At 39.9% G+C, this 23798-nt stretch overlaps 2 protein-coding genes across 5 annotated transcripts; both read left to right on the forward strand.

Annotated features, from left to right (window-relative positions):
- The first annotated feature begins 13637 nt into the window (after window positions 1-13637).
- LOC139609430 (protein boule-like) lies at window positions 13638-19878 on the forward strand. Of its 4 annotated transcripts, none has more exons than XM_071463984.1 (11): window positions 13638-13820; window positions 14777-14950; window positions 15321-15412; window positions 15574-15628; window positions 15748-15823; window positions 16206-16366; window positions 16506-16574; window positions 16685-16720; window positions 16802-16927; window positions 17257-17349; window positions 17633-19878. In XM_071463984.1, exons 1-11 carry the CDS (start codon window positions 13797-13799, stop codon window positions 17768-17770), a joined length of 1044 nt encoding a protein of 347 aa, XP_071320085.1. In that variant the 5' UTR covers window positions 13638-13796; the 3' UTR covers window positions 17771-19878. The 4 variants fall into 4 exon arrangements, with proteins under 4 accessions (XP_071320085.1, XP_071320088.1, XP_071320086.1 ...); XM_071463987.1 differs by having other exon boundaries at window positions 15357-15412; XM_071463985.1 differs by having other exon boundaries at window positions 14806-14950.
- A 2290-nt stretch (window positions 19879-22168) lies between these two features.
- LOC139609437 (gamma-crystallin B-like) lies at window positions 22169-23546 on the forward strand. Its single transcript, XM_071463995.1, has 2 exons — window positions 22169-22667; window positions 23264-23546. Exons 1-2 carry the CDS (start codon window positions 22473-22475, stop codon window positions 23537-23539), a joined length of 471 nt encoding a protein of 156 aa, XP_071320096.1. The 5' UTR covers window positions 22169-22472; the 3' UTR covers window positions 23540-23546.
- The last annotated feature ends 252 nt before the right edge of the window (window positions 23547-23798 follow it).

Below are 23798 nucleotides of genomic sequence, written 5' to 3' on the forward strand. Positions count from 1 at the left end.
CCCCCCCCCCAGCCTCTGCACTGCAGCACGTTAATACACACTCTGATAAACAGGCTAATACTCGCAGCAGCAGCACTTTACACGCCATTGAACACAACACACGGTAATCAGTGAAGCCAACACGTGGCTCCGTGTGTGTCTGTGTGTGATGTTTTGGAGACTTCTGTGTGTGTGTGTTTGTGCATTTCACTATACAACGAACAGGCATTGCAGCCTCATTAGGCCTCAAAGTTGTGTGTGTGTGTGTGTGTGAGAAAGGGCAAATCTAGGCATTTTTATTAAAAAAAAAAAGATTAGATAAGAGTCACAATTATATCTGTGTGTGCGTACATCATACTTAATACATCTCCTTTCGTTAAATCTGGAGTTTACTTTCATAGTTTTCACCAACATGCCCACAGTTACCACATCATTTCACTCACCTGCTTCACTGTCACAACTTCAACTTAAACACAACTTTACAACACTGCACAGGACAAAAACACAAGTCATCATATAGGTTATATTTCCTAAACCACTGATTTCGAAGTTTGAATGACGGTGACTTTTAATTTACAGTTCAAAACCTTACCTGTATTTGTTGAATTTGAAGATTCACTTTCCGGTTCAACATGTACTCACATACCATGAGTTGATCTGGGTTGATCAGACCTGGTTGTCCGCTTGATTAAATTATCCATTGTAAAACTTGTTCCTCGGCAACGATCATCATCCCCACACCCCAGCTATGAAATGAGATGGTACACTGTGTGTGTGTAATCGTTTCTAAAACTATATGAAAACACAGATGACAAATGACAGAAAAACAAACATAACACCAGGTCCCAGCCATCAAACACCGTAGTGTGACAAGTGAGACACAGTTAGATAAAGTTTGGAAGAAGAAGAAGAAGAAACTGGTGGTTTCATCGAATATGTTTGTTCTGTATTGAGCTCATAGAGGTGTCATATTATGATGAACTACACATGGAAACAACACACACACACACACACACACACACACATATACACAGATGGTGAAAACACCCTTCAAATACCCAAAGATGAAACGAGTCAGAAAACAACCACATCACATCTCCTTCAAAAACAAACATTTAATTATGGCGGCTCTGCTGCATTAGTGGCGGACCAGCGCGTTTTGATGTGCGCCTCTAAATAGCGTTACATCGAGCCAGTAACATTTTTACACCCACATTCAACATTCAAAGCAAATCCCTTTCGGAGGAAAATGAAAAACAATTAAAGGCTAATAGTGCCATAACTTCTAAAAGTCTGGAATTTGATAATTTAATGTTCTATTTATTTCAAGTAGTAAAAAGCCATATTTGTTGTAAATATAAAACCGTGCCATCAAATAAATTTCAAGCTAAATTAGAGAGTTCAGTCTCTGTTTTGGAGCAACTTTAAGAATGGCTGAATTATTTTTGGGTCGTTCATTGATGCATGCGGTTCGTTATAGTTGCTTCTGCAGCTTTTTTTAAGCTTCGTATCATGACATGTCAGCGATGGGTTCTTCATAAATGCTTTCCTTCATATTTAACCCATAGATGTCAGAGAGTTGAGGATCAAAAGTATTTATCCAGAATGAAATCTGTAACACATGGAGTCCCACAGGGCAGTGTCCTTGTCCCCCTGTTGTTTTTACAATAAGTGAATGAATTAGAAGTTTATGTGTTTTATAATAGATTTTTAAATGCTGATGATTCATTCATTTAGTTTTTATCTCCCAGAACAAGACGAAGGTGAATGTGTAGTCATTTTGGGTGAAAGGGCTTTTTGCTCCCCTGGCGCTCAGCACACCATCTCCTGTGATGTGGTTTGAATTGGGAGATTCGCAGCAGATAAAAGAAGATGAGGGTAGGGTCCATTGTAGAAGAAAAGCTGTAGATGGGGGAAACACCCTGTGGAGGAACCTCTTTTCAGATTTTTGTGGTCTCTAGTTGTGACCACTACAGGGAGCCAGCAGTGCAGAGTGCTTATAGAGCAACGAAAAGGAAGCCAGTGTGTGGAAACCAGGGTTTGTGTCGCGTCACCTTACACAAGTCTGGGTTGGTTTTCTTTAAAGCGAGACTTTGTGACTTTTGAAAGAAGAAATAACACATTCCTCCTCTTGAAAATGAAAACTTTAACTCATAAGTGATAAAACACACTGTTTTCATGGGTTATGATGCTACACTCTTACTTGGTCTGGTATAACCAGTAGCTTATGGTTGCTAAATGCCATTAGCATTAAAACAACTGACTCTGGAGAATCTTGACAGCCAGTGTGCACATCAGCAACATGGCTCCCTCCTTAATGCAGCCCGGAGCTTTGACCGCAGCACCGGCCTACTGACTCCAGCAAAAGTGAGAGTAAATGAGCTATTAAGGCATTTCTGTGGTTGCATAAGGCAGCAGTGGCTTAATTCACGCTCTGTAAATAATTGTGTCATTGCACAACAAGCGCGCTTCACCACCCTGGATTTCACACCATATCCACCAATTCCAACTTTGGTGGCTTTCAAAAGAAAAGAAAAAAATCAACATTGAAACAACTCACAGTCTGTGATGAAACCATATTACGTAAAAAAAAAAACCCAAAAAAAAGTCCAGGTAAGTAACAACTACTCATTTCTAAACTCATGAAGCGCACAGATAGTGTATTTCATTCTTCTTTTACATGATTTACATGTAGAAGCACATTGTTAAGACTCATTGCACTTGATCTAACCTGCACAGCTGTGAATTGTATCATCAATATTTCATTCCTTTTATTATTCTTTAATTTTCTTACATTCTTTTGTGCTATTCTTTTAACCATTCAGCAAAGCACCAGATTCTTCCACCTTACATGAATTATTTAAAAACTTTCTTTTGTCAGAGTAAAAAGGCTTTTGAAACAAAGTCAAACATTAATGGGGCAGTTGAAAAACTAAGCATTGCACAGATCAGTTCTACAACAGGTAATCAAACATGATGCATCATATCCATGACACACTGCACAAAGTGGATGAAGTCTTGAACCTGTTAAGCAGGCTAATACCAGTCCATGTGACCTCAGTGTAAGCCAGAGGAGCTGTCGAGGAAGCACAGCTGGTCGGGTGGCTGTGGGCTCTTGACACCAGCTGCAGACTCTTGTGCAGAAAGAGCCACCAGGTGTCGGGGATTTCACGCTCCTTCCCTCCTCCGCTGGTTCCACACTGCAGCCTGCTGAGCCGTTACTGGGTTGGATTAACACCGGCTGTTCCTCCACGGTGCCGCCATGGGCCCGCAGCTCAGCACGCTTTGCTGCTTTTTGCCTTGTGCTCCGTCTCCCTCGCATAAGGCTGGAGAGGCTGGGTTTGGATTCAAGTTTGCTCGGAGTTGCTATTTTATAACCTTTCCTTGGTGGAAGGAGCAAGTTGTTTGCAGACCAGCCAATCACAGAAGTTTCCACTCTCCTGGTGCTGTTGTCAAGGCATGGAAAATTCTTCCAAGACTATTCAATTAAACATAAGAAACTGAAGGTAAATTTAGAAGATGGAGGATAAGAAACTATGAGCTTTAAGGATTAGTTCACCCAAATGACAAAAAAATGAATTTTCTTGTTCTCATTTTTTCATTTTCCCGCAGAAATTTCTGGCTTTTACTTTGAAATATCTGTCTCTATGTGACACTTGATGCAACTTTATTGTGGAAATAACATTTTTGACCCTTTTCTACTTTTCCTTCCTTTTTTTCTCTTTACTCTTTTCTTCCCCCATCCTTCCTTCACTATTTCCTTCCATCCTTCCTTCCTCCCTCTGTCTCTCCTCTATCTAATCAAGAATGTTTGAGGCTTAACTGGGAGGTAAACAAGGAAAGGAAGTCTTTAGACACACACACACACACACTAGGTGTATATCGTGTTCAAAGAAACATAGAAAGTTACATAAATATGCACTCGCTTGGATGTATGAGCATGTTCATAAGCACAGATACGTACACAGACCAGACCATATTTGCAGCCCCTACAACTGCTAACAATTACAACAATTAGTGGTTCGGCATTGCCAGCAAGCCACACCGCCTGTTTATAATGTGATCGAACACAAATGTCATAACAGTGAAGTTTTGAGACAAACAAGATGCATTATCAACATGATGCCTGAAAGTCAGGTCTGCACCGGGAAAGAGAGAGCTGCGAGAGCAGATACACAATCGAGCTGAGAAACAGAAGAAGTCTTTATATTTATTTCATCTTCTGCTTGTCAACCAAACCCATATTTGTCTCTGCCTTCACCACTTTTCCTACAACTCACTTTTTACAGGGCTTTGTCTCTATACATCTGTCTAATAAAATAAAGCTTCTGCATTCATGCCAACATGTTAACATTCCTGTCTTTCCTTTCCTCTCCTCCCCTCTAGGCCCTGCCATTTCGTATCCGTCCACCAGTCGCTCCCCTTGTGTTGCTTTCTCCTGTCAATCACCTTACCCTGCTTCACCCTCAACACCTGTCCTTTATTCTTTTGTTGAGCCACACCTGTAACTTGTTCTCTCATTTAACCTCAGTGTATAAGCACTAGTCAGCTCCCAGTTGCCTGATCATCAAGTGTCAACATTGTGCATGTTTTTTTTTATACTAAATCCATCATACACTTCCCCGTGCACTGTGACCCACCTTAATCACGGCGCAGGAAGTGTCTGCAGGTCAGCGAAAACGTTCAGATTCATTGTGGAGCAAGAAGCAGCCCAGAGTAATATCATGTGGCTGCAGTTTCATGTCACATTCAGGTAGATGGAAGGTTCGACTGCGTCAGGACACAGCAGGAGAGGCTGGATTGAGAAGCTCTAACTGGATTAACTGGGGAGGAGAAGTCGCAAGTGACTAAAATAAGGTTAGTGGGCATGGATAGGATGTGTGTGTGCGTGTCCGCTCGTGCATCATTCTTGTAGTTGTTGAAACACACACACACACACACACACACACACACACACACACACACACACACACACACACACCTCTGTATCTTTATTTTGTGGAGAACAAACACAATAGGCCTTTTTCACAGAGGACATTTTGACATGTCACAGTGGGAAAAGCACCGGTGTAAATAATAAAATTAATGATGCCTGAGTTCCATTTAGCTGCTTCAGTCTCAGGGTCCTGGTATTGTGCATGTTGGCTCACTACCGTGTCTCACTGGGACTCTTGAATAGAACTTAACCATTAATGACATTAGTAACACATACTCTGACAAGTCAAAATGTCTGCTGTGAAAAGGCTGAGCTGTGACTTCACTGTTTTATTAGAGTTCTTATTAGTTTTCTCACATCTTCTCTGTTCAGGTTGGTGATTCTGGACATTATTTCTACAGCAGCATCCAGTCTAGGACTTCAGCCGATAAAGGTCAAGTAGTGTGCAGAAGATTAAATATTTAACTCAAAACGTACCAAATTATTAATTCAAGTATCAATATTTAATATGCATCTGTATAGCATGACAATCTGCTTTTATTTAGCAGACTATCTGCAAACCATATGCCTACTTTTTCTTAATACTCTATTAGAAGAGGGTTAAATACAACTGGGTGGTGACACACAGCTAATAAGCTACAAAGCTTCCTCCATGTCTGGCTCCATGGCTGACACATTTTTTGGTCATATATAGCCTGGATGTTAATGACAAACTTCTTCATTTATGGTCATTCATATGCTTCAATGCCTCAGTTGCTGCCTGTGAGAGCAAAACCATATTTGTTCACCTGTATCGTTCCTTTGTCGACTTCAAATGTACATTCTTTTTAAACACTAGTTTAAATGGGCACTCCTCTGGAGCCTCTGGATGTATTATCCATGTGTAGCCCCGTCCCTGCGGCTCTGAGCACTTTCATGTTGTTCTTACACCAATAATCACCTGGGATGATATTTTGAGGTCCCACTTTTAATAGGAGACAAATATAACATTCAAACATGTTGTCATTAAAAACTGATGATGAAGATGAAGATCCTGAATGTGTCGGCCTTACAGTGGATCGACGACGATCCTACTACATCTGTCTCTTTCTGTCTGTCCTCTTCGATCTCTCCAGTCGTCTGTCTTCCTGGCAGGCAGCAGTCTCTCCTACACTGGGACCGAAGCCTCCTCGGCAGACAGCGGCCCTAATTTCATTAATTATAAACCAATATGCTGCTGGCAGCCCCTCTGGAGAGGACTTTACCCAGCGCTGGCATCTGTTCAGCACAAACACAGCGAGGGATGAAGGGATGGAGGGAGGAGAAAACAAGGACATCTCTGACTCCCGCCATGGGTGAAGCATGGCGCTGTGCAGGGGAACGGACGGGGGGTAGAGGAGGTGGTTTTAAAAGTTCATGCTTCAAACATGCAAGCTGAAGTCAGCGATCCACAACGATTTCATCCAGACTATCGCAAATTAAAGAAGAAGAAAACATTTCTTTAGCCTCTCACCTCAAATTTCTTTATGCCTGTACCATGGTTCTTTGACAGGGGAGGAGACACATGAAGTCAAAAAATTGATTTCTCTGACTGGAAGTTATGACCTGATCTGAGACGTAAACTTGTGAGGCTTTGACTGGAGGTTTTTCTTTGGGTTTTCATTACCTTCAGAAAAAAAAACTCAAAACCTCCAGAGAAAGAAAAAAATCACATTAAGTTTTTTGCTCTGCTGCTGTAACTGCGATCCTTGTGTCTCGACCCAGTGTTGTGTTATCTTTATCTGTCCATTCTTTACCATTGATCCCACCTCCTTCCAAATGATATAGTTCCCCTAAATGCTTAACACTGCTCACTGTATCCCTGCGGGATGCCACAGGCGCTTCCCATTGTCTCCATTTGTTAAAATAGCAGCCGTGATGTTGCATGATGAGTCGTGAAATAGCAGTTATTGTTTTGTGTTTGCTGTAATAGTCTTTGTTGTGATGTGATGACACATTAGGAGGTGAGAGAGCTGGCTTGGTCAGCACTTTGGACCCTGTGTGAATGTCCACATGGATAATCCAGGGTGATTCAAGTACACGATGGGCTAACAGCTGCTGATAACTCCCAACCACGACATAACATCATATTATGTCCTCTAATACCACCAACAGACCAACAAAAGAAGAAGAAAGAGGTACAGTAAGAAGGAAACGAAGAAATGGAGTACATAAACAGGCTGTTAATTCATCCACAACAAAACTGCACACACTTACACACAAACACACACATGCAGTCAAAGTGCAAAAGCATGTTACCAAAGTGAAGCTGTTTACTTCCTCATCATTCATAAATTATACACATAAACACTCTGATTCACACACACAGGATGCACATGATCTCTGACGAAGGAGGAAAGGTTTTGTTTCATTTCTGTGTTGCATCAGTGTCAAATATTCATCATCAATAATCATTTGTGACTTTGAATTAACACAAAGCAGCAATAGTGAAAATTTAATAATAAAGTACAAAGACATAAATCATTAGAGGCCAAATAAAAATTAGTAATGTATAGTTTAAAAAAAATGAAAGGCACATTGTGCAAAGGTTAGTGTTGATAATTGTCATCAAGACAAAATAAGGTAATGTCCATATTTGATTTGATCTGTGCTCTTATATCTGTTATACGCTTATTATATAAGCTTATTGTGACTTTCTAAATCTTGATTTCTAATTACTTTTAACGGATTATGCTTGATAGTGTAGCTGCGAGGGCCCCACAACCAACCACGATGGGGAAAAGGTGAGCTACTTCCTGTATCACAGAGCAGCTTTAATGTGATTTTCAGCTCTAATTAGAGTTAAGTCACTTAGTGTGTTGTAATGATGTTTGGCTCACAGAGCAGCAGACGCCGTCCATCAGCCAAATGAAATATTAAACTGACCTACCGCTGGATTACGTGTGTGTGTGTGTGTGTGTGTGTGTGTGTGTGTGTGGATTCATATTTGTAGTTGTGTCAGGAGACCTCCCTAGCACACAGTGCGTCCATTGCTGCCACATACACCAAAGACACACACACAAAGAGCGACAGACAAACACACACGTACACAAATTTCTGACCTACATTCACTATACACAAACAACAGGGTGTCAGGAGGGGCAGGGCAACCAATGTGCATGTGTGTGTGTGTGTGTGTGTTGGGGGGTGTAACTCTGCAGGTGCACTGGGCTGTGAATCTAATGCAAAATTAGTGTTATCTTCCTGCCAAATAATTCATGATCCCGCATCCGAAATGATAGCAGAATGACTCGACTTGTCATCCCCTCGGTCTTTGTCACTCTCCCCTATGAACGATGTTTTATTCAAAATGTCACATGGAGCAGAAACTAGTAAATAAGTACAGCCACAATTGGCAATTCTCTGGTTTGATCCCAAAAGACTTTTAGACCTGATTTGAGCCATAGACGGTATCTAAAGGGAGGTGAGATCACCTTGACTTTCAGTATATGTAACCTTTGTGAAAAGCACTTAATGTAAAGCAATTATTCACAGACATGGACATGCAATGTGGGTTCATAATCACATCATATAGTTACCACTGTAGCATTGTTTTCAGGTGATACTTAAGTCATAGTATATTATTGAATTGTAAAAGTCATGGACGCATTTAAAAGTAGCTCAATGCCCCCATATAATCTTATTTAAGCTGAACTCTGGTGGTTTAACTCTCACCTAACTGTAGTGATGTAGAAGTATGTGTGTGTCAGTACATTGTGACATCAAAGAGGACATGTGGTTCCTCCATGACAACAGTCCCTTATTTTCATCTGCTCGGGAGTCGCTAGGTTGAAGGCCCTTGCTGGCTTCCCACCCACAGACACTGCCAATTGTGTATCCATTGGAAAGCATTACCAGGATGGAGGCGCTGGTTCAAGCTTTCAAGCCCTGAGTCTTTGTGGTAGTAGATAAGATAGAGTTATCCAATGCAAAGTAATCTAACAGGAAACTGTACTTGCATATGTTTGATCGGGCAACAAAATGCATATCGGCAATGACGCTGCATTGCTATGTGCAGTTTCAGATTGAAACTCAGGGCTGCATCTTTTTCACACTCTGCTAATGTTGGTCTGAAAATGGCCTTACCCTGCACTCTTTTAAAACCTTCAATCAGAAGAGGTCAATGAAACCCTTTTTTTTTTTTTTTTGGTTTAGTACAGCAGTTTTTTCCCTTTGCCATGCGGAGTGATCGTCATTGTTGGATTGTGAGTAATGACAAAGTCTGCTTGTCAATAATAGAGTAACATTCGTTTGACAGAACGGTCTGACCAGGAACCACACCCCTGAAAGTAACCATTACAAGTCATGCTCCCAGATTACATAACCCAGAAGCGTGCCAAAGGTCAGCGGCCGTACAATTCTGTAGCCTACCTGCTAAGTTCAATACAGTACAGGAGGTAAAATCAAACAGCAAGGCAAGATGGCTTTTCTTTTAGTTCACTGGAGCCCAGTTGAGTGTGTTTACTTTATTATAGGTCAGTGTGCGCACACCCACTAACTATAGCCAGGGCCCCAGCATATAAAACCCTAAATAATATGTCTACATTTAGAGAAATCATCGGGTGTCGCTGTGGAATGCAACACCATTGTGGTGAAGCATTTTCACAAAAGAACAAACAACCACTGGAGAAAGCCAGAGAGGGGACAATAAACTGCAGTCATGTTGATATGGTACGATGTGACTCACACGTGTGTTTTTTTTTGTTTTGTTTTTTTTTTTAAAGGGCGTTACCAATAATAGTCTAGTTGTCTATGAGAATTCCAATAATTTGTATCGTGCACAATATAGTTTGGTGTTGGATGTTGATTTAGGGCCTGAAAAAACTGAACAATTTGTATCCAGTAGTTTTGTGTTATTAGACATTACCTGGACTGAGACTGTGAAACCTGTCAGTTTGATCAGTGAAATGACACCTGAGGCTGTTTCATTATAGCAAAGTCTTCTCGCCACTTGGAAAGAACCACAAGCAAGTCCAGTTGACTTCATCTAGCTCTAAGAGAATCTCTATCAGCACCACTAAAGCTCACTAATTATACAACAAAAAAGATATGATAATTGGAGAGATTTCGAGGTGCTGGTCTGACATTTGAATAAACACAAGCTAGCTGTCTCTAGTTTTTATGCAAAGCTAAGTTAACATCTCCTTGCTGTGGCACCCTTTATAACAGATAGTCCTCACTGCGCGGTCAAGTTCATAGCTATACTGTATATACACAAGCTAAACACACTTCCAGTAAAGACTGAAAACACCAGTTGAGAAAATGATCTTAATTGCCGATACATTTGAAGAACACAATAATAATTTAGATCATATCCTCTGGAGTTTCCATGACAGAAAGTTTGGTCTTATTACTCTAAAATGTGACATACCTGAAATGAGGTGGGTCATCTGGTCCACGGTGCAAGCGTAGAACGATCTGCAGTCTTTTTTTTTTTTTCCAGTGCTGCAGGAAAACGAACACTGGTGGGAATGAGTTGAATATGAAGAATAGATGCAACGCAGGCTGCATATGATCTTCGTTTTGTCGTTATGCAAAAGCTGACCAGAGGCACATTCAGTAGAAAAGCCTTCCTTCTCTCACATCTTAAACAGACTGGCAAGCAAACACACACACACACACGATTGCATATACACATATTCACACTCGAAGCCACATGTCTCTGCTGATCATATTTCCCAGTGAAGTCCTATGATTGTAACATAAACAAAATGGAGCACAGAGAGGGAGGTCTGAGTCCTGTAGTCACCTGAGTATTCCCAGACATGAAGGTGTGTGTTTATGAGTGTATGTGTTTTCTTTTTCCCCACTCCCTCACATGCAAAAAAACACTTGGCCTTGCCATGCCTTGCCCTACTACAAAGCCATTTCACCTCAGCTCATACAAGCTATTTTGTTGAACCATCACATCTTGCTCGCCACCGCCCCCCACACCTCCCCCACCGAACCCACTGCCATTTAGAATAACAGATGAATAAATGGACGAGGGGGAAAAACAGTAGACTGAAACCACAGTGGAACTCAGTAATGGTCAGCCAGGCCCACCACGCCTCAGCAAATGTTTGTCCAAACCTGTTATTTCTGGCATTGTACTGTCTCAAAGAGATCATTTTATTCTCCAAGAGGAATGCAGCAGCTATAAATAGTCTGGAGATGAAGGAGGGGAAATCAGAGATTTGTAGAGTAATTACAGAGCCAGAGTCGAACCCTTCTGTTATGGCTCATTTTTCATCAACCTCTGTCTCCACGACTGTCTGACTGACTGACCGACTGAGATAAAATGGTCCTTTCTCAATAGGACATCCACATCTGACCTGATATTTGACCTCACGCTCTTCTATATCTGTTTTTTATTTACACTGCACGTCTCAAGACCTAAAGACTTGCCCTCAAACTCAAGAGAAGAGCGCAGCATAATGTTTGTGAAGTGGAAACAACAGCACACACCTTTTCTTCAAGCCCAAAACCCTAAATACCAGGTGTCGGTAACCCCAGGTATTCCTAAGTTCAGGGTGAAAACCCTTACTGGCTTCCCAAGTGAGAATGTGGTCAATGTTAGTGTCCATTATGGAATTATAGGTGATGCTAAACTTCACAATTGTCAGTAAAGGCCGCAATGGTCCCGGCATTAACTGTGATAGAACATCCTGATCGACAGTAGATTCATTTTTGAGCTGTTTGTCTCTCACACATCTGGCAGAGCAGATGTTTGCCTTACTGTTTGCCTTTTTTTTGTGTCTTGGTGTGGAGTGTTGTAAAGGATCAGTTGGGTTTCCTTCAGTGTCAAACAGTCCAGACGTTAACCATGGCCGGCCCCAGGAGACACCGAGGCTGATTGGGATTTACCTGAGTCCTGATTCTGAAGAAAAAACATCCAAAGTCCTGTTCCTCTGTGTTTGACATGGTTGCCTGGACTGCTCTGGTACTTTTCCTCCAGCACAAAGCTCACTTCAGAGCCACATTACTCACATCCTGACATTTCAGGTAAACAGCACCGATGACAAAACGCATTACTGGAAACCAAATGTTGCATTGAAACATGTAGTAAAGCTCAGTGGTTTGTGTTCAATGGTCAGCGCATAGCCACATAGCCAATTTGCTGTGTCTCATTAATTTAAGTGAATTGAAATTTAAAAATAATCATGAAATAGAGTAACTCAAGGGCCCATGCACTCACACAAACAGAACTCTGCATGTGTTCACACAAGACAATAATAATAATATAACATAGTAAGAACATAATATTACAGCAAATCAAACCAGAAACTAGTCAATACAAAGAGAAGAAGTAAAACAGCCAAAAAAAATGAAATCCTCATTCAGCTTTAATCCCTTCTTTTTGTTTTTTAAATGAAAACTCAGCCAGACAAGTTGCCCTGACAGCACTTGTGCCTTTAATGATCTTTGTGGAGTATAAAAGGACTTTTAGCTGGTAAATTGCTGTAATTATCAAACATGCCCTTCTCATTTTGCACAGTCAGACCTTGTTGGCAAATTCAACCGGCAATTAAGAAAAGCTGGAAATGAATGACATGTAATGGTGTGGCCCACATTACTCAGATGCGTACAAACAATCAGGAGAAAGGAGGTTGCAATGATGGGAAATGCGCAAGACGTGCAGGCAGACAGGAAATACACACTGACAATGTCATGAGCTTTTTGTTGAGAGGAAGGGGATTTAAAAAAGATGCTTGGAAATTTACCCACTGCAGTATGGATGTGTTCGAGGAAAACCTGACACAAAACTCTTTGTCCCCCCTGTTTGGTGTTGCTCGTTCATTACTGCGACTACCAGCTTATGAATCCGGTGCTTTTCTCTCTGTTGGAGACAATTTGTGGGTTTTTTACTATCGCTGTGTTGTGGTCTCAGGGAGGAGGAGGAAGAAGTGGGGGGCAATTTATATATATTTATATTATATAGCTCCATGTGTACTGTATGCAACATGCAAAGAGGCTCCTTGTGGATTGCTGGAGGAAAAGTGGCTCTGACTAATCTACATATACTGTAGTTATTCAGTCACTGAAAAGTTAAACATTGTGACTGCTGTTGTTAATATTTATAGGCCAATTATATATTTGACCCTATTGAAATTAGATTATTATTATTATTATTATTATTAAAAAACTGTTGCAAAAGCTTTGACATCATTAAATGTGTCAAGTTTAAAAAGCAGGAAGCTGCACCTACAGAAATCTGGTCAGTCTGTGAAAACTTCCAAGGTCTAATTTTCATTGTCGGTTTTGATATGATGAACATACAACATGAAGATTGTGCAAACATGACATATTTATTCGCAGAGAAGTGGCGCCCCGGTGTGGGCAGTATGTGGTACTACATAAATCCATTGATCATTGATAAAATAATTTAAAAAATAAAAGCTTTTAGCAGTGAGATAAAACCATGGCTTATACCTTCTACCTTCTTATACAGTCCCTATAAAAAAGTATTTGCTCCTTGTAGAAGTTTTTTATGTTTTGTGTTTCAAACCAGAGTTTTCCAAAAAAAAAAAAAAAAAGCATTTAATTTATTTTTTATTTATTCATTTTATTTTTTTATGTCTCTTATATATCAGGTTTAAAAAAAAAAAAAAGGTTTAGACTTTGGCGGAGTGAGACGCTGAGAGACACAATGTGAGCGGTGATGAGGTCAAAGGTCAAGCCAGGGGCGCCAGAGCCAGCGGCGGGGGGGGGGGGGGGGGGGGGGGGCGGCGGTAGGAGTTTGACCGTTGGTTCGGGGAGACTCATGAAGTTGAGGAGCTAAACCCGCACTGAGCTCCAAATATATCACCAGAAAACATGGCTTTTCAGAGATTGTAAGCTGCATAAATTTTCAGAGGCTGACTTTGACCAGACGAATGTGGTTATGGAAGCGAAGGAGCAAAATGCGGTGAGTGAACTGCCCTCATGGCTTTGCTAGCTAATCTTTGAGCTAATCTTTAGCTAGCAAAACTGTGTTATGGTAATTAAGTAACTTTAAGCGGTGGTGTAAAGTAATTAAGTACATTTACTCAAGAACTTTATTTATGTACAATTTTAAGGTATGTGTGTTTTCTTGAGTAAAGTAATGGGTCATTCTTCAAAATGTGTACTTTTACTTTTGCTATTTTATATTGTGATGCTAATAGTACTGAAGGACTTTGACTTGTAACAGAGTACTTCTACACTACATTGTCAGATTAGTTCATCATACATTGTGAGCCTCTTTCCCACCTGGTAAAATGCATTATGATTATCTAGCTTTATACACTAGCTCTTATACACAGTGTTAAGAAATTAGCAGTCAGTAGTTGTATGACACCACACCTGCAAAAAACTGTGTGGCCATATTGAAAGAGTTGTTGATACTGTTGGCAATAGGTCAATCCATTGAATGGCTGCAGGTGCATCAACTTCATCTGACTTAAAAGACCCACTGTTTGTTATTTTGTTTGTAGGTCTTCAACCAGTGATGAGAGGTAGCTGGTAATGGTTGCATTTGTTCCACTGGTTCACAAACAGCAGATGCATTTTCAAAGTTAAAGTTTTTTTTCCCCTTTGCTTTGTCTTTGCTCTGTAGTTTGCAAGCCAGAAAATTTGGTCTGGTTCTTTTGATTTGGTAACAAATATCAGAGCCAATGGTTCCCATATGCAAACCCAAAAATCTCTTCTGTTCATAAAATGGGATTTTCCACAGCCCGGTACTCAGCTGCTTCCTAGTGGGAGGAGACTTCATTTCACATTTCTCACCAGATCCAATCTGAGTATAGTCACTACTTGCTATCCAACAAAGTGATACTAACAGTGTTTCTTGCTGGCCCAGAATTAGACCACAATGTCTTGTCTTTTTTTTTTTTTTTTTTCAAGTTCACATCCACCTGTCCATCCCAAAACAGCAGCAGCTTCTCCACCCCTGATGTGTTACCTCCAGAAAACCACGCTGATGGCCCTTCTCACCATGCTGACAGCCCAACTCAGCAGACCTCCTGCCTTGGCACTGTTATCCCCAATCGGATTTTTGTTGGGGGGATTGACTACAAGGTGAGAGCTGCAAATCTGCTCTGGTAAAGTGTATGTTTGGGCTTGTGTTTCTTACTGTAGATAGGTAGACACTAGAGAGCAGCAAAGCATGTATATAAGTTAAGATCAGGATGACAGAGTGACCTGAGAGTAATAACATAATTTACAGGAGACCAGCTTTCAGTCAGCAATAACAATAACATAACATATTCCTCTAGAAATAGCTTTGTCACTAATTATATGTAAAACAATCAACTGTCTATCAGCTCTCTTGGCTTATAAAGGAATAAATGGCATAAAATTTTGTTTAGTTTTTCCTTGTAAAGACCAAACCAAATCAGCAACCACTGCAGCTTCTCGTGTGTGTGTGTGTGTGTATGTGTTTATGAAGGTTAATGAGGGCGACCTGCGACATTTCTTCTCTCAGCATGGTGCAGTAAAAGAGGTGAAGATTGTGATAGATCGTTCAGGAATGTCGAAAGGGTGAGCTGACTGCATCATTGTTGTCATATACAGATAGTGACTGATAAATAATATTAATACAAGCAGCTATTACTTTCTATCATTTGACTCTGAGCATTATTCACAGATTTACTGGTAGCCAATTAAAACATAGTTTGTCTTGATTTTGCTTCTTTGGACAGATATGGGTTTGTTACATTTGAGACGCAAGAAGATGCACTTAAAGTCCTCAATAATGTAAGTAAAACAGACCATTAAAGTATTTGAAACATAATGTTATTCATATATAATAATGTAGTTTATCTCCCAGATTTCATCTAATATGGTTTCTGTTCTCTCAAATACTCATATTAAAGGCCAATGGAATCTGTTTCAAAGACAAGAAGCTCAGCATAGGTCAGGCTGTCCGCAAGCAGCAAGCCTCAGGACAAAGTAAGCCAGCAGTCTGATATTACAGGACCTTTGACAAATGGCTGAATTATTTTAATTCACTTTGGTTTCGATCCATTTCGATCCAGCATAGCACTTTTACCTCACCAGTAGTTAACCAGTTTAATGACAAAATTCACTTGCTATTTATGATGACTGTCAAAGTGGTTTTGGTACAATTTCAAAATGCCAAGGTAGATTTTTATTGATACAGCAAGAAATTTAATGTAGAACCACAACAGGAACCCTGACTTGAATAATTAAAAGTGGTAACACTGGCCTCTCCAATTGTTCATGACGCATAAAGGTGACATATTTGTTTTTGAAATGGTCAGTAAATGACGCAGGTTTATGTTTATCTTGTGTGGTTTCCTACTTTTCCCAGTTAAAAGTGACCATGTCGCCGGCCCCGACTCTGCCATGGCTTTGCCAGTGTCCTGTGGGACCCTCTACCTGACCACGTCCACAGGCTATCCCTACACCTACCACAACGGAGTGGCCTACTTCCACTGCCCCAACATGAGCCCTCCTCCACACCACTGGCCTGTCAGTTCTTGCTGATAAAATAAATAAAAATAAGCCTGTATTACATAACTGCACTATACACAGACATAAGATACTAAAGACATAACAAGATCCTACGAGGTAGGTAATGTGTGATTTAAGTATGTCTCTTCTCTTGCAGCCTTCTCCTCCAGTGATACTCCCTCAGTCTCAGCCTGTCTACCAGCAACCAGCCTATCACCACAGCCAGGTCAGCTCAGCCCCTCGGTGATCCATTAATTTCTCACCATGTCATCATTTCACAAGTACAGCAGGGGGTTGAACTTTATTCGACAGTCTGCTTTTTTCCTACCTCCCCAGTGTGTCCCAAACCAGTATCAGTGGACTGTCGCCCAGGTAGGGAAAATAAAGCCGTACCTCCTTTTTAGTTCAGGAGACTTTGGCCCATTATTCACCTGTCATCACTGTCTTGTTCAGTCACCGATGCCCTCCAGTCCAGTGCCAGTAGCAGTGTGCTCCCAGCAGCCAGAACATCTGTACCAACCCATTGATGGAGGCTGTGTCCCTCCTCCTCTGCCTGTCATGGAGGACACCACAACAGAGGTACAGCACCAAGAAAAATAAAAACATAAAGTCATACATAAAAGGACAACCATGAGTCTGCTCCCACTGGTAACTGTTTGTTAAAAGATGTGATCTTTTAACAGATTGGAAGATAAAGACTTTATTGAATTGAAAGTTTGTTGGTGGAGATACAGTATAAATGTTATTTTTGTATGGTTTTAAAGACCTAGATCATGTTCAGTTATTTTTGATATGTAATAGTACACATTTTAATAAAATAAAACGTTTCATTGTGATTCTGATGGGTTTGAGTGTTAAGTAAACCTGTTCTGAACTAAAGCTGACTTTGACCTGTTCTACTTTTGCAGTTTGTAGAGCCCACAGTGCAGCAGTTTTACCGAGTGTATCCTCAGAGAACAGAAGGAGTGGCACCCCTTGTTCTGCAACACGACCCTGGGAAGGTAATCAAGCTATCCATACAGGGGAAACACCTCAAAACTTTGTGATTGTCTGTGAATTCTAGTATAAGAAAGATACTTTTAATTACTATCAATTAAGTTTGCTCTTGTTCATGACAATAACAGTATCACCAAGCATGGTTGGACTCACCAATTCCTTGATCGGAAGAAGTTCCTTGAAATTGAGTTCTGTGTGTTTTGAGCTGGGCCACTGTTTCTGGTGTAATATTCATTTCCATTTCTGCAAACCTTCACTGAGTCTTAATGTCGCCTTTTCTCTCTATAGAATCTGATGTTTCCACACTCGCGGGTCCACCTGAAGCCAAAGTACCGCCGACACATTTACAAGGACAATCACTACCTGCCAGAACCAACAGAGCCACCAGACGCCTCCATGTTTCACAGCACCCAACCTCTCATGTAGGCTAAATCCCACACAGAGCAAAACAACCTCTCATGTCACTTGCTCTTCCTCCTCCATGGATTTAACACACATATAATCTGTGGCACCAACTCTCCACAGCTAAGGTAAGCTCGTACCTTGTAGGCCTCACGAGACTGGCAGCACTCAGATCTGTTTCTGTTTAATACAACTTAGCTTTTCCCAAAATTATCAAAGTAAAACTTGATTGTGAAAAGCTGACATTTAAATATATTATGCCACCAAAATTTCTTAAAGTATTTTGTTTTCCTGATTCTTTTTTTAATAAAAACTCAAATTAGATGTAAACCTCACCAATGTACAGTATTGAAAACAAAGTCAATGTGAAGAATTAAATTTAAAAAATTGATAGAAGATTTCTAATATTATTTACATTTCTGTCATTTACATGAACTAAAACTAAAAAAAACTGCGAACACTTCTTTAAAGCTCAGATCTACAGTCTTTACAATTTGAACATAACTTGAACCCTTATTTTGTCTTTTTCATTGCATTGTTGTGAAAGCAGAAAACTCACTGCACAATGATGTAGCTGAGAAAATCAAAGATCTTTTCTTATTTCTTACCATGTCAGCTCTTTCTCTTATCTTACTGTGCAAAGGAGCAATGTTATACATCCTCTGGTTCAGTGATCACATTATTTGGAAGGCTACTAAAACGACAACTCTGTTTATTTTATATTTATAGTATAGTTGTTTGAGGCTCACTGAGTCGGTCCTAACAGTATTAGGTTGCTCTGGAGGAGCCTCTGCTCAGCTTTATCAGTGTTAGAACCTCTTAGGATCCTGTGATCCACTGTCTGATTGGTCCCTTTTTGTTTGTTTTAGACATTGTTTTCTACCATTATTCAGTGTGATGATGTTAGTTTGTAAGCGGTATTGTTACATGACTGTGGTCTGTATCTGTTTGAAACCAACTCTAATTGGTTTATAATAATAATATAGAACCAGCAATATGCAGATGAATTGTTGAAACATAGCCATTTTTGTATTGCAGGAATCATATGGCAGTTTGGTTAAGACAAAACTATGTAAAGAGCGTTGAGACAAATCTTACAAATCTGTCTCTGCATGCTTAAAAACCAATTAATTGCTCAAATTTGTTTAAGTGGAGTTTTGTCTCTGTATTTGAGTGAGAAGCATTGCTTCACTTGAACCCTGGTTTCAGAGTTGTTCACATGATTTGGTTTATTGCAAACCTGCAAAATCTGCTGCATTTGGCTTGGAAATTAGTTGTCATCCTGTTAAACAGCCACCAAAGTTATATCAGGTGTTCTCCTAATGTCTTCCTATTGGGATTTTTCTTTTGATGGTGTGAAAAGAGATTAAGCCATTTGAAATCTGTCAGACAAAAATTGTTGTCAAGTAAACTGTTCAAGAGAAGATGAGAACTCAACATGCACCACACTTGTTTAACATATATAACTTTGTCACTGCACCCTTCAGACTTTGACTACAGATTTATTAAAATTTGATTTCTTTGTGCTCACTCAGTAGTGACTGTTAATAAAGTCATAATAGAAATACATAATTGAGAAACTTGTTGGAGCATGTGATTGGAAAATACCGTTGTGTTCTTCTCTTAAAGGTTATGTGCTCTGTGCCATTTGTCAGTGTAAGTTAGCCACTTTTAATTTTGGTATAAAAGTTCATATTGTGCTCATGTTCTGGATTCTCAGGTTGTGTTGTTGTCAAATGGCTGTTTCCCAATGTTAAACAAGCCTGCCTTCAAATTAAATATAAAGTATATTAAATTTAAAAGATGAATATCAATTTTACTATAAAATATTTTCCCTACATATTTTATTGTACAACTACCACTCATTTACTATTACTCACTCCTAATACTTAAATTCCCCTGTCATTTCAAATTATTTGTGCCTATAATTCAGGTAAAATGTGCCCAAGTCTTTTAACACCTGCAGAAATACACTTGAAATTTTCTGTGTGTTTTTATGATATTGTGTCATGTGTAGTACTTATTTAGCTCTGTAATATTGCATATCATATGACCACCAATCACATGTGTTGTTTTACATTAGTTCATCAGTTTCCAGTTGTTGAATGGAAATAAATGTTTCCCTTGGTGTAGTGGCTGTGTTTTACATTCACATGCAACAGTTCTGTATTCGTGATTGATTGATTAACTTTATGTTAGTGAATGGAAACCAGAGGCTGCCAGGAAGGGAAGAAAATACATGTGACAAAGAGATGGTCAAAATGAAGCCAGCAGAGGCCAGGCTATCCTAAACTTTATGTGTAGTGCTCCAGAAACACTGAATACTACCTTTCCCATAATGCAACTTGATTGATAAAAATCTATCTAGCTTAAAGTTTGGTAGTTAAATCTACCTTTCTGTCTCTCCTTCTCTTTCTGTCTCTCCTTCTCTTCTTTTTCTCTCTTGCTTATGCTTTAGCCAGGTGTCACCATGTGTCACTTCCTGTATCTGATGTTTTAAATTAAAAGCCCTGTGTGTGTATATCACGGACATACTGCAACACCAATTAATGGTGCTGCTGGCAACCCAGATATTTACTGCAGTCGTATTAGGTCACTGTTGTTCTGCCATGTTTTAACATCTTGTGATACAAATATATTTGCTTATAGTATAAAGTGTAACCCTTATTGCAATGATCTGAAGCATTCGAAACACTAAAATATATATGCAGTATGTGTACATGCAATGGTATAACAAGAGTCTCGGACAGTATTACACCAGACCATGGGCTTTGATGAATCAGGGTTTTTTTATCTGTATGAACGGGATCAAAATCTTGGCAAGGTAGCAAAAGCACCAAACGCCTGCTCATTAGAATGACAAAAGACTGAATCTCGTGACCTTGGATTGAGGTTTATAAAACAGCAGTGTGTCTCTGCGTCAGCTGTCTGTGCAGGATGAGCCTGATACTGTTTAGAGTGACTTCTCATACTTTATGGATTTTTGAGTTTGCAGCGGAGGTAGTATTAAAAAATTTGAAAGTAACCTTTCATATATGTATAATAGTGAACTGTAATGCACAGCATTATTCCAAAAGCCTCGTCTACATCAAAAGCCTGTACCTCAAAAACTAAATAAAATTTTAAATAGGCTGCTTATGTACATGCAAGCATACAAAAAATAATAGTAATTTTGCAAATGTGCTTCATATAGCAGTTTTTCAAATATGAATCATGCTCATTTTTTGGCCACATATCACATTTGCTTAAAGAAAATTTTTTTATTCTTGTCACATAGCCAATAGCTTCTCGGGCCCCTGAAAACACCCACTTGGAGCCCAGAAACAGCAAATAAAATGTTCAAGGGCTCTTTTCCATTGCACAAGAACAGCAGGTGTAGTGAAGGGGAAGCAGCCCACACCACTTCGATCTCTCAGCTTGCTAGTAAAGTAGTGTATCAAATTTTCATTTATTACAATTTTTGAGCTCCCTAAGTTGATGAGGTGCAGGGTCTGTTTACAGTGCATTTGCCTGCTACTGTGCATTATATAATTATTATTGTAGGCCCACACAACCAGGAGAAATTATGGTACAAAATTACAGTAGCTTAGCTTCTAAATGCAGTGGTAAAAGGCATAAAAATACATATTAAATATTAGCGAGTGAGCGTTTCTGTGAGCAATCACATAAACACAAGCTAACAAGTTTCCACAGTGCTTTTGAGCTAAATGCTAAAGTCAGCAAGCTTACATGTTTACAACTGCAATGGTAACACACTGATGTTAATGCTGTTAGGCTTAAAGCAGGTATAATGTGAAGCATGTTCACCATCTTAGTTTAGCCTCTAATTGCGAAGTTAGTGCTAAATAGCATGCTAGCATTTGCTTTTTATCTCTAACCATGAAGCATAGCTGAGGCTGATGAAAATGTCATTATTTGGTCATCAATGATATTTTTTTCTAATGATGGTGCTAGATGGGAAGTCAGGATCACAATTCAACCTGAACACAAGTGTCTATTAAATGTCATTGCACTCCATCCAGTAGTTATAGCAACATTCATCTGGACCAGTGGTTCATTGGCTCTACTACGCTATTGTCATACCCCCCCCCCAAAAAAAATGGTAGATTTCATTGTATCCACCAAATACAGTGCATAAAACACAACCATCTTGAGGTGTAAATGAATTTATCTTTTCATCCGAAATAATTCTATATGTTAATAATAAGCAGCTTCTTGCGCTTTTGTGATCGCTTAATATACATAATGGCATATTGTGTTAGGAATCTTTCTGAAACAAAGGGACACAAATAACGCCTGTTGTATTGCTGATACTGTGAACACTGACCCCAGGGTCACTATCACACTGTGGGGTTTGATGAATAGTGATGAACGTGGTAAAGCTGAACAACAATATCTCATCATCACACTTTGGTGCATCGCTAGACATAACCAGATTTGTGTTATGAAACCTATTTGGATGACAATACTTTATGCTGTGCCATCACCCAGCAACTTTATATAAAAGGACAGCAGCAGGATGAGCGTGTATTGAGCGTCAGTCCCCCCACCCCCACTAATTTAACAATGGGAAAGGTAAGATTATTATGTGTTGCTACTGAAAATACAGAATGGAAACATATAAGCCTATACATCATGGGAGTTAATAATTAATCAATGCTTTAACAAATATTTGCAGATCATATTCTACGAGGACAGAAATTTCCAGGGTCGGCACCATGAGTGCATGAGCGACTGTGCTGACCTGCACCCCTACTTCAACCGCTGCAACTCCATCCGGGTTGAGAGCGGCTGCTTCATGGTGTATGAGAGGCCCCACTACCTGGGCCACCAGTACTTCCTTCGCAGGGGGGAGTACTCCGACAACCAGCGCATGATTGGCATCAACGACTGCATCCGCTCCTGCCGCTTGATTCCTGTGGTAAGCATCATTCAGGTGGTATGGATAAAATGTTTTATTGCCAGAGAAGAGTTTACAGGAGTATACAATTACAATGTACATGAAAAAAATAATTGTATACAGATATGTCAGTATGTTTACATAAATATATTAAATGTCTATACACTGTATGTATCAGTTGCACCAATAGCTCAGCTCAGACAAAATTTACACTAAATTTGTGAGAGAAAATATAATAAGACATCTTAAATGAACTTGAAAAGTAACTAATAGTATGCTTTTCTTAAAGAGTGTGAAAACCAAGTCTTAACACTGAGGGACAACTCACGTCTGATTGAAATCCCCAGAAGTAAAAATATGACCTGAGGTAGAAAATTAGATTTAGTACATCAGGCTGGTTAACCTCTACCCATCTGGTACTCCATGCATCTTAAAGGAAACCCTAGGTTGAGGAAGAACCTCTGGTTAAGACTACTTTTGCAAAACAGTCTTGGTGTCAACTTGCAAATAGTATTAGATAATTGAATGTTAACACTTTAGGACTTTTCATGAATTGCACATGTCCACAGCACAATAATAAGACAAAACAAAGACTTGACATTTTGTTCTTCATGCAGCATCGTGGGTCTTACAAAATAAGACTATATGAGCGTCCAGATATGAGCGGCCAAATGCAGGAGGTGAGCGACGATTGCCCCAACGTCCAGGACCGTCTCCGTATGTCTGACATCAATTCATGCAACGTGGTCGACGGCCACTGGCTGCTGTACGACCAGCCCAACTACAGGGGGAGAACCTACTACCTGAGGCCTGGCGAATACCGCAGATATATGGACTGGGGCGGTGCCAGTGCAAGGATCGGCTCGCTCAGGCGAATCACAGACTTCAACTAGAAGTCTTCTGAAACGTATTCCTCTGTCTGTTCTCAATAAACATACCGGGCTTAAACTGTGTGTGTGTATGTGTGTGTGTGTGTCTGTAGCTAAAGACATAAAGGTGGTATGTATCAATGAAGTATGAGTATGTGTTTTAGCTTGATTTCCAAGTTCCTTTCCCCTAATGTTTGATCCACTCATGAAATGATGGTCCTAAAACAATAGTGTGGAAGATTTTGTTTTGCACTTTTAATTTAAATCCTTCCGTACTGATTTC

The sequence above is a fragment of the Trachinotus anak genome, unplaced genomic scaffold (genome assembly GCF_046630095.1).
Source record: "Trachinotus anak isolate AG129_WGS33_773 ecotype Australia unplaced genomic scaffold, CSIRO_AGI_Tana_v1 ptg000026l, whole genome shotgun sequence".
NCBI classification, from domain to species: domain Eukaryota; kingdom Metazoa; phylum Chordata; class Actinopteri; order Carangiformes; family Carangidae; genus Trachinotus; species Trachinotus anak.